Below are 11,919 nucleotides of genomic sequence, written 5' to 3' on the forward strand. Positions count from 1 at the left end.
CCCATATTGCTCAGCATGCTCAATGTTGTGGTTATTGCCCTGCTGCAGTTAAGACTTAATAAAGTGGCCCATTTCCATTCAAGCCGAAGTCTGGTCTCTTTATTTGCGGGTATGGGGGTATTGTAAATTACATATTAAAACAAAATGTCAGAAGTCCATTCGAGTGAACATATACATTTACTTGCATTGGATTCTTGCATAGAGTTTCAGCAGGAGATAGTAGTATAGTATCTGAGAATGGTTTCACTCACAGAGCAAGTATTTAGATTTACTAACAGCAAAGCAAAGCCAAAATTAAAAAGAAGGCTTCAAAGAAACCTGTCATTTTAGATGACATCCTTTGGTTTTATTATTAGATGCTCTTTTGTATTAAGATCAGGCCTCAGTACCATAATGTAGCATTTGGGCAAAAAAATGCAACCCAGTAACCCCAGAGTGGAGGCCAAGATGGAGAAGACCTGCACGGCAACCATATACTTCCCCTTCGTGCTCAGGTAGGTGGGCACAAAGGACACCCACACAGTGCAGAAGACCAGCATGCTGAAGGTGATCAACTTGGCTTCATTGAAGGCTCCAGGCAACTTCCTGGCTAGGAAGGCCACAGTGAAGGAGACGGCAGCCAGAAAGCCCATGTAGCCAAGGGCAACGTAAAACATGGTGACACTCCCTTCGTTACACTGCAGTATGATGTGGCCAGGCTGGGAGTGCATGTCAGAGTCTGGGAAAGGGGGAGAGGATCCCAGCCAGGCAGTGCAGATGCCCACTTCAACAATGGAAGAAGAAAAGACAATGGAGTTTGCCACGCTCTTCCCCAGCCATTTCCTCAACTTGCTCCCTGGTTTTGTGGCCATGAATGCCACCACCACAGTGACCGTTTTGGCCAACACAGAAGAGACGGCAACCGAAAAGATGACACTGAAGATGGTTTGTCGGAGAAGGCAGGTCACCTGCTGGGGTTGACCAATGAACAGAAAGGAGGACAAGAAGGAAAGCAGGAGGGAAACCAGGAGCATGTAGGTGAGGTCACGATTGTTGGCTTTGACCACAGGAGTTTCACGGTACTTAATGAAGATTCCTAAAACAAAAATTGTGGCTAGGGAGAAGAATAGGACAAACAAAACAAGGATGATCCCCAAAGACTCTTCATAAGATAGGAAGGTTACAACTTTGGGAACACATTGATCTCGGTCCTTGTTTGGCTGCTGATCTTCTGAACACCTTTCACAATGGTCAGCATCTGAGAAGCACACAATTGACTTCATTGTTATTTTAATCTACCTTACATCCACTACAACCTGTTGTCTACTATGCACCATATAAGGCAAAAAAAATGGTTGATGAGAGTAGAAAAATAGGGAAGTATAAGAACATAAGAAAAACACAAGAACAAAAGAAGAGCCCCACTGGATCAGGTCAAAGGCCCATCTAGTCCAGCTTCCTGTATCTCACAGCGGCCCACCAAATGCCCCAGGGAGCACAGAAGACAGCAAGAGACCTGCAACCTGGTGCCCTACCTTGAATCTGGCATTCTGACATTTCAACTACATGCTGAGTAAAGACAAATTTTGTCTGTACTAACTCTCCCAATTTTAGTGGATGTCCCCTGGTTCTGGTGTTGTGTGAGAAGGAAAAGAGCATCTCTCTATTCACTCTATCCATCCCCTGCATAATTTTGTATGTCTCAATCATGTCCCCCCTCAGGTGTCTCTTTTCTAGACTGAAGAGCCCCAAATACTGTAGCCTTTCCATCAATGTGTACAATGGCGTTACAATAGTAGCCATTTGATTCTCAATACCTAATGATCCCAAGCGTAGAATTGTCCTTCTTCACTGCTGCCGCACATTGAGTTGACACTTTCATCAATGGACCGAGGAGGGGGAGGACTTTCACTGGTGGAAGATATGCTTTGCATGCAGAAACTTCCACTTCTACCACAAAACAGTGCCTCTCAATCCCTTTCTACCCTGACAGTCCAGGCAGGAATCATGCGCACTGGAGGGAAATCTAGGAGCATCAACTGGGTTGCACTCTTTCTCTCTATCTTAAGCTTTCTGGCATCCTGATTGCAACCATACTGGCTTGATCCGAATGACACCCAACCCCCAAGAGATTGATGGGAAAGGCAATGCTGCCCCTTCCCCATTGAACTAGGCAATGTGCTAACTGTATCCACCTTATGCGGGTATTCATAGCAGGGAAAAACAGGGGTGTGCCTTCTGCAAACCAGCAAGGCAAACTGGCAGAAAAGCACACAAGCACTCCCACACTCGAGCGTAAGTAATGTAGTTGTGACACTGTCACAACATTACCTGACTGGAGGAGAGGAGCCCACCCGGATACTCTGTCCCACCTCTTGACCTAGGCAGACAGGTTTGCTAGCAAGACTTGAAAAAGGACAAATACAAAGGACAGGAACATGCGCCAGTGGATGGATAGCCCTGTCCTGAGCTGCCCCGGGCTGCAGCGATGCCAAAATGGCTGCTGCTGCATTGTATGACACTGAGCAGCTGGGAAGGAAGGAAGCCCTGCAATGGGGCTACTCGACAAAAGTAGCCCCATGTCAGGCCAGGAGGCCCAACGTGGGGTTTTGGACTCAGCCGAGTTGAACTCCACCAATCCCGCACCCTTCCCGCCATGCTCCGTCCCAGTGCTCAACCTTCCCCCACCCTCCCCCTGCCCCGGAACACCTCCCTCACTGCCCCAACTTGCCATTTTGCCACCCGGTGCTTGCATGGCGCACCAGGCGGCATCCGGGTGGCCTCTGACCTGCGCTGGCCCAGCGTGGGTTCACACTGAGCCATTTCCAGTCATGGGCCAGGGTCCGACGCACATGAAGAGGGTGATTTATACCGTCATATATAGATTTGTCCACTGTATGAAATGGAGGTGGTGGGCAGTTCAACAAGGCCTCAAACAAAGTGACCCGTGTTCTGAGACATGATCTTTTCCCTCTTCCTGAGGGACAGTCCTCTCCTCTTGGGTCACGTACCTTCCTGAGTGGCGACTGTTCCCCCCTTGCATGGAGCACAGTTGTAGCAGCAAACAGGCTCTCCTTCTTTCATCACCTTGGCGTATCCAGGCCAACAGCTTCCTGTACACCTGGAACGAGGCAGGTTCTAAGCAGGAAAAGGAGCATCAACCAAATACGTCAATCGGTTTGGTCTAGGACAGGGGTATCCAGACATTTTGGCAGGAGGGCCACATCATCTCTCTGACACCATGTCAGGAACCGAAAAAGAATTAATTTACAATTTAAAATTTGAATAAATTAGAGATGTAACATATATGAATGAATAAAGGTCTTAGAATAGCTCAATGCCTATAAAAGGCCTGGCACAAAGCAAGGCCAGCCTTTCCTTCACTGCCACAGCAATATCACAGACGTGAAACAGGATGTCGTGGAGGGAGTCCTCATCCCACAGCTCACAGAGAGGTCGAGCAGTCATCCTCATGCTGAGAGCAGTTGCGTTGGGCCAGCAGGGGCTCCAGCAAGTCTCCGGAGGGCCAGAGGCTCATTGGAGACTGGGGGCTCTCCGAGGGCCTGATTGGGAGCCTCCGAAGGCCACAAGTGGCCCCCGGGCCGGGGTTTGGGCACCCCTAGACTGGGAAAATGAGCCACAGAGGTAGCAAAAACCAGAGCGGCGCTTTCATCTGAGGCATGGTTGTACAAGTCTCTCTTTGAAGGCAGACATTTTGATGCACAACTGCTTGAGAAAAGCAACACCTTGATGAACACATTTATTTTCTATATTATGATTAGATTTTCACACAGTCGTGTATTTTGACTGGTTTGTTTGATCCAGACATGAAGTCCTTCCCAAGGACCTGGGATGCCTGGTTTTTATCCTAGAAATACCTTCACAAAATGTAAGCTGTTCCCAGTAACGCTACTTTTTGCAGTTGATTGATATAAACTCTGTGGCCCTGTATTATTATTATTATTATTAGTAGTAGTAGTAGTAGTAGTAGTAGTAGTAGTATTCATATACCACTTTTGAACAAAAAGTTCACAAAGCACTTTACAGAGAAAATCATATAACGAATGGCTCCTCATATTACTTCCTACTGATAAATTTGCATAGGATTGTACCATGAGCATGATAAAGTATTATCTCTCAGGTAGCTCTTAGGAGAGACACTGGCCTACTGATATAAGCCCCTAGGCAAATTTCTCACTTTGCCTTCTGAGCCTGATGTTTCTTTGACACCAAGGTCTTTGGAAAGAGGTTTCCAGCACTGCTCCTGCTGATGTTTCTGAAGCAGGAGAAATGCCAGAGTTCTGCTCACCCCTGAACGCATTGCCATTCAGGCATCTGCAGCAAGGCCTGTTTCTGGACCCCTTTGAAATGCAATTGTGTGCCTGCCATAGACCGCCTTGGGGCAAATGCACCAGACGCCGGACCCCACGGAAGCTTCTCTGAGGCTCCCGACGGGGGCGGTAACTGTGCTTCCAGTTTGCCAGAAGCACAGTTTATAGCGCCGGGGAACCTCAGAGAGGTTTCCCCGGCATGGGAGGAGGTCGTGCGAGGCTGTGTGAGCCTCTGGTGAGTGTGTGGGGGGGGAATTTCTGCATGGGGGTGGCGATTCCCCACAGGGGGCGCCATCGCAGAGCTCTGCCCCGGGTGCCGGGCTGCGGAGGTCTGTGGCTGTGTGTGCGCACTCCACTTCCCACTTTGTCCCCCGTCCCCCTCCTTGCAATGCTCCCAGGATGCATCACACAGAAGATATTGACCATAGGAGGTAGGGTGATGTGCTGGAACATCTCTCCTTCCCTCCTTTCCCAAGTAGCTTGCGCATACCTACCATGATTTGTAGCCCGTGATGAACTTGGTTCACAGGCATGGTCTGCCCATGTTTCTCTGCCACCTTGTGCTCATTTTTCCTGATTTTTAAAACCCATATAACTTATCAAGACTTTCAGCTGACTAATTTGTGGAAGTCTGGGGAACTCCTTGCAACAGGAAGTAGTGATGGCTTCTCACCTAGAAGCCTTTAAGAGGGGATTGGACAAATTTCTGGAGGAAAAATTCATCACCGGTTGCAAGTCATGATAGGTATGTGCGAGCTCGTGTTTTTAGAGGCAGGCTGCCTCTATTGCCAGATGCAGGGGAGGACACCGGGATACAGGTTGTGTCTGTTGTCTTGTGTGCTCCCTGAAGCATTTGGTGGGCCACTGTGAGATACAGGAAGCTGGAAAAGATGGGCCTTTGGCCTGATCCAGCAGGGCTCTTCTTATTTTCAAATTCCTTAGACCTTAGCTCATATCATTGAAGGGGATGAAGTGAAATCATTTGGGTTTCCCCACCTGGTTAAATGCCTTGGGCCACACAATGGCATCCTGGTCAATGGTGAACTGGATCTCTTGGAAGTTCTTCCTCTCTAGACTCCCAACCTTCACTCTAGCAATGGACTGATTGGGAAATGCCACAAAGTTAACAATGTCAAAGTCGGCCACCAGCTCCCCGTCCTCATCCAGATAAACTCCATCCATGGAAGTATTGTAGAAGTGGGAGTTACTCAGGAAAGGGTGAAGCTCCATTTGGGAAACAGAGAAGCACATTAAATATTTCATTGGAAGAGCCATACTTGCGCAGGTATGATGCAGACAGAAAGTGACAGTGGATCTTGACATCATCGTGATGCTGTGATGTGTATCCTGATGACAACCACCCTCCATTGCCACAAGCAGAGGGACCTGATCTCAGTAGCTGCAAGCCAGTCAGGCAACATGTAGAGATATACAGAGCCAATGACAGCTCTCTTACCAACATGAATTCCCATATAGGTTTTGCCTTTGTCTAGTGGAGGATCGTAGTGGATGGATTGCACTGCGAATGTACTGTGAGTCGCGAGGTTGCTCCCCCAGGTTGTGCCCAGTTGGTTCCAAATTGGTGCCCTCCAGCCTCAATTGGACACTGCTCCTAGGTTCTGCTGGGCCTGCGACACACTCCGTAGGGTTCCAAAAGCCTCAGAAAGTCTCTCAGAAGCCATAGGAAGTGACTTGCTCTTACTTCTTGGTTCTCATGGAGGCCTAGGGAGCGTGTCTCAGGCCCAGCGTGGGAGGACAAGGTGGGGTGCAGTGGGAGAAAGTTTGAGAACCACTGGTCTACAGTTCTGATTTACTCTAAATGTGCAACTTATTACAGGACAGCAATAGTGAGGTAAAGGTTAAATACCTCCTCCCTTTGTGGTGGTATGTCACCCTCACACCCTTTGTGAGGGTGTCCCTCCCTCATCCACATTGTCACCCTGAAAGACTGCTACATAAGAATAAACTGAAAAGGTACAGCAGACTGATGCGTCTATCATCCCATGTAGCCTGGTAGAAAATGGGAGCAGTCAGGGGTTTTAGGCCCAATCCTGCTCAGCCCAGATACCTCCGGAACAAGCATTCTGGTGACATAAGGTCATACAGCTGTCACAAAACATGCCATTCAGCACAGCCTGGATGCCACAGCAAGTGGCCGACGACCATGTCTAAGCGCCAACAGACCAAAGAAGACCTCTAGCAGCAGCGTAGGGGGTGGGAGGGAAGCAGAGAGTGGGTGAAATGGGGTAGGGAGGATGTGGCCAGGCCGTCAGCCCCACCACAACCACCTACACCGGCCTTGGTGACTGGTCACATCTGCTACAGACCCTTTCTGCCAGGACTTCATGGATGGCAGCATGCCACATTAAGGGGGCAATGCCCCTGACTGGACGCTGACCATAGTCTGGACCCAGTGGGGCAGCTCAACGGTGCAGAACAGCAGCTGACATTTTATGGAAAGGACTCAGGACTCCAGTCTTTTCAAGTCTCCAAAAAGCTGTGGGCAACTGGAAAAGTCCACCTACTAGGACTTGTTTTCAAGTCAAGTCACAGAGGGGTGGAGACTTGTGACTCCCCTTGAATCAAGTCATGCTGACTCGATCATCCCTGCTCTGTCCCCTTAAATGATACCCGTGTCAGTGGATGACTCAGAAGGTTTGCCCGTTAGGACTCGTTTTCGAGTTGAGTTAAAGGGACGGAGAGTCGTGACTTGAGTCAAGCTGCGCTGCATTTGCCCACCTCTGTGAGGGCACGCCTGTATGTGTGAGCAAACAGCAATACCTGCCATGGCTGGGCTATTTCACTTGCCGACCTTCTGACACCTGGCATCACTCTCTGATTCTGTGTCCTGGATGCGAATGCAGCATGTAGGGCCTGAGCCACAGCCTGGATAGTGTTGTAAATGCTGTAACTGTCCTGAGACAGAACTCTTTCAATCACATCCTGGGCCAAGCTCTCCCTTCTCTCTTTCTCTGAGCATCTGATGTAGCCTTTCACAGACAACACGGGCCTTGAATCAAAACAATGAAATGCTTTTCCCCCAAACAGGCGAATGGCAGAAAACAGTGATTCAAAATTGTCGTATTGTGTGCTTCTGCGTTCCTGGATTGAGAAAGACAAAGAACCATGGAGGTGTTGCATATCAGCTGTTATGTAAGATAATCTCAAACTGAGGTCCTGCAAAGACACTGCAATCCAAATTTTCCCCAAAGTTTGCTTGACTGTTCCAAACAGCCTAATCAGGATTGCTAGAGTGAGCATAGCCCAAGGGTCCACGTGATAGACAACCACATTGACTTGGTCCCGCATTAGAATTGCTTTCATGTGCAAGAACACAGTATCCGGAAACACTGCTTTGATTCTTTCTGAGAAGGCAACACAAAGACCCTTCTTTCTGATCACCTCTGTGAAGGTGCTGATGAACCTTTCTCCCTGGTCATTGTTTGGAGCCAGGAGACCAATCCACGTCCACTTGAAATGCAAGAGTAGTTTGGCAATCCCCAAGTAAGAGGGTACTTGTTTGGGCACCATCCGGAAGGAAAAAGGAAACGGAGTTTTATCTTGGAAATCATGACTTCCAAAGCCATAACTGACCTAGCAAGGGAAAAAAAAGTTTGTGTGTTTTGTTTTGTTTTCAGGGCAGGATTGATATCTTTGAGCAAAATATTAATATTAGTATACCACGTTTCAACAAAGAGTTCACAAAGCTGTTTAAAGGCCAGTTAAAATAGCTTCCTGTCCCAAAAGGGCTCACAATCTAAAAAAATGCAGACCCCTCCCCCCCCCACTAGCAACAGCCACTAGAAAAATCACTGCGCTGGGGTGAATAGGGATGGTTACTCTCGCCCTGCTAAATAGAAGAGGAAAGCCACTTGGAAAAGTGCGTCTTGCCCTACTGGCAGGGGTACCTATATCACAATATTCCCATCGTTAAGATTACTGCAGTTTTATCTTTTCAAGTATGACTCCCAAAACCATAACTAACCTAGCAAGGGGGGGGGGAATATGTTTTGTAGAACAAAATATTATTGGTACATCACAAAAATGCCCATCGTTTTGATTGGTGCAGAGTGTGCAAAAAGGTAGCCCACATGTTGCTCTCATCACAACCGCACCCCTAGTACAGATCTTTTCTTTATAGGAGCAAATGAACCATTGATTTATATGTGAAGAAGTCACAGGGTTCCTACAGGGACACAACTGGAAACTCCTCCGGGTAGGTCTTTTATGATCTGTGTACAGTAACACATGCACTGATGGTGCTACATAACAATAGGGTAAAACCTGGACCCTCTTGAAGTTCCTGAAACATTTCACTAGTGACTTACGACACATAAGTTATGAGGGGGACAGAAAGGGACAAAAAGGGGTATCCCCTTCCAGCCTTGATCTTCCTTCCCTGGTCCACAGAGACAGAGCTGGACAATGGAGGCTTCCCATGCTCCCTTACTCAGGAGGAGACCTCCAGACTGCCCCTCCACAGGATGCAGTGCATGCTCTGGTGCTGTTGCTGCAATTTCGGGTGGAGGGTAGTTAGGATGGGGCCTTTTGTATCCCAAAGAGGGCTGGCCCATTCATGAGGCCAAGTGAGGCAGTTGCCTTAAACAGCAGTTTGGGGAAGGGGTGCCTATTTCTGACCGCCTATTTGCCTCTACAGCAAGCTCCTCTTTCTGCTTCCTAGACTAGAAAAGAGAGGGACACGGAGGAGAAGGAAATGTTGAAGGGAGGAGAATGCTGAGCTAGAACATTGGAGAGTAGAGAAGCAGAGGCTGTCAGATCACTAAGTAAGGGGGTCCATATTTGGCATGTCACCTCAGGCATCAGGAGGGCTCTGCTTGGCCCTACTCCAAAGGTTGGATTGATTATCACTGATTCCTCATGGTTGTATCAGTTCACATTCAAAGAAAGATAACTGAAATATGGATTGAGGGGATGCCTGAGGTCTTCAGCCTCTCAAAAGGGACTTGGTCACTGCATCGCTTTTGACACTGAACGTGGCGGACAAGTCTTGGTGGAGGACACTAGAAGTGTGAGTTGATTGTTTCATTGTTGGCCTAAACAACTTTGTTTTCTCTAGTGGAAGGAAGTTGTGTTTGTGCAGTTACCCTACAAGTCCAATGAGGCTCTAAGAAGTCCTGACATACTGTTGCTAGACTTTGCAGAGTGTGACCTCATTGGTAATATTATCTTTATATGATAAATTGAAGGGCTTTTGTTAAAATCCTAGCATTATATGCCAGAAGGTAAGCTCTACGCTTTGTTCAAAAATCTACCTTGTAGTGCATCAAACCATTGGTACACCAAGCTCATTATTCCTGACAAGGACTGACACCAGCTCTCTAGAGTTTCAGAGAGGATGTTTATTCAGAAGTACCAGGTGTTGCCAGGAATTGAACCAGGGACTTTCTACAAGGGAAGCAAGTGTGCCGTCACTGAGCGATGGCCCCTTCCTTTTACACCAGCACAGTTGGCCCCCATTCTGGTGTTCTTTATTGGGAGCAAGAATAGGGCGGCCAAGCATAGGAGTGCACCTGATTATTAAGGGGCTACCAAGAGCAGGGAACAAGTTTACTTTCCCATTCCAGCAGAACACATTCTCAGACAGAAGTGTTCAATTGCAGTTCATTTCTCTGGGAGACACAGTTGCCATGGAGTTCTTCAGTTCTCCACCCATGATGCTCAGCAGCCCAGCTAACTTAGGACTTCATTGCATAGTATGAAGTTTGCAGTCACAATTTGTTTATTTGCTCTGGGAGGGAGGGAAAGTTTACCTGGTGCATGAGTAAGCAGGGAAGGAATACAAACAGTAGAATCCTGATACATTGACAAAAATCAACTATCCTCTCAACTTCACTCAAACTTTTTGGGCTCCCTCAACAACTATTCTCTGTCTCCAGTTTCTTTTTCAGGTGTGCAGTGTCTCATTCCCGATCACTCAGCTGAACCTATGAAGTGCATTTAGATTTAGTCTGAAGCATAACAACATAAGAGCCCTGCTGGATCAGGTCGAAGGCCCGTCTAGTCCAGCTTCCTGTATCTCAGTGGCCCACCAAATGCTTCAGGGAGCACACAAGACACAACCAGCGTCCTGGTGCCCTTCCCTGCATCTGGTACTCTGAAGTACCCTACTTCTAAAATCTGGAGCTTTTACATACCTATCATAACCCATGATGGACTTTCCCACCAAAAATTTGTCCAGTCCCCTTTTAAAAGAATCCAGGTCAGATGCCATTGCCACATCCCGTGGCAAGGAGTTCCACAGACTGATTGCACACTGGGTAAAGAAATATTTTCTTTTGTCTTGTCTAATTCTCCCAGCACTCAATTTTAGTGGCTATCCCCTGGTGCTGGTGTTGTGTGAGAGGGAAAAGAGCATCCCCCTATCCACTTTATCCATCCCCTGCATGATTGTGTATATCTCAGATATGTCCCCACTCAGGCACCTTCTCCACCCGCTCGTATTTCATACCTGGGGGATTTTGTAGATGCCCAACATGCTTGAAATCTGTCTGGAGGTTGCAGAGTCAGCCCCTTCCAGGACTGCCACCAGCTTATTCCTCCTTCCACAAGTGTAATTCGGAAGACTCTTTTGCCCAGTAGAAAGCAGGTCTGTCATGGCCTCGTAAGTCAGTCTTGCATTGAAATAGTTCTCATAGACATTGTAGCCAAGGGAGACATTGGACAGGAGCCTGGGATTCTGGTTGATCTCATGAATGGCAAAGAAAAAGGGCAGGAGGTCCCAGAAATGCATTTCTACCATGCTGCAAGAAAAATAGTCTCACATTCTGATCTTCTGTTCTATGAACGCAAGCCAAATGCCTGCTTCTTTTACAAAAAAGGTGCATTGGTAACAGAAATGTCTGGATTTTACTCTACTTCAGTGTCAGATGCACTACAGCTGATGCTAACATTGTGTAGGCAGGGAAGATCTATCTGGCTGCAAGTTGAATTGAATAGACCTGCATTTGAGTGCAGAGTGAGGTGAAGAACACAACCTTCCTCACTGGTCCAGTCCAAACATAGGAGAAGTCCTGGAAATTGGGGAGGGGGGAAACAGATCCCTGGGAGAGGGCTGTACTTTCCTGGTGCTTGCTACTGAGAAGGGAGGGATTATGGAAGCTGAAATGAAGCAGCCAGCTTGTCAACTGGAACACAAATCCATACATTCCAGAACATGAACAATACAGGCGCCTCCTTTTAACTTACAGAGTTACAAAGAAATGTCAGGCAGTTGAAGTGCTGGGCTTCATATTCCAGAACAGTCAGTGCAGTTCTCATTTGACACTCCCCTGATGTTCCCATCCCATCTGCAGCCAGCGATGAGGGAAGGTCCTTCACTTCAACCACCTTTTTCATGTCATTGATGTAAACCAAAGCTGTGCTGCTATTTGAGTGAATGTAGCAGTGAAGAAAAATGCTTGGCTCTGTGTGAACCCCAGTGATGAACTCCCCCTCCCCTGTTCACATCACGATTCACGATTCTACCTTCAGAAGGAGCGCCAACCAGCACGCCATGGACCAACAGGGAGGCGTTGAGCTTGGCAAGGCAGGAAGGGATGGACAGAATGAGGGGACAGAAGTGACATGTGGGAGGGTGGGTCACCCACAG

General features: G+C 47.8%; 1 protein-coding gene across 1 annotated transcript; it reads right to left on the reverse strand.

Moving 5' to 3' along the window:
- Positions 1 to 199: 199 nt before the first annotated feature.
- LOC136639078 (vomeronasal type-2 receptor 26-like) lies at positions 200 to 11,220 on the reverse strand. Its single transcript, XM_066613103.1, has 5 exons — positions 10,780 to 11,220; positions 7,533 to 7,904; positions 5,307 to 5,696; positions 2,991 to 3,117; positions 200 to 1,237 (listed from the first exon to the last, which is right to left on the reverse strand). Exons 1-5 carry the CDS (start codon positions 11,068 to 11,070, stop codon positions 327 to 329), a joined length of 2,091 nt encoding a protein of 696 aa, XP_066469200.1. The 5' UTR covers positions 11,071 to 11,220; the 3' UTR covers positions 200 to 326.
- Between the last annotated feature and the right edge of the window lie 699 nt (positions 11,221 to 11,919).

Source organism: Tiliqua scincoides, chromosome 2 (assembly GCF_035046505.1).
Source record: "Tiliqua scincoides isolate rTilSci1 chromosome 2, rTilSci1.hap2, whole genome shotgun sequence".
Lineage (NCBI taxonomy): Eukaryota > Metazoa > Chordata > Lepidosauria > Squamata > Scincidae > Tiliqua > Tiliqua scincoides.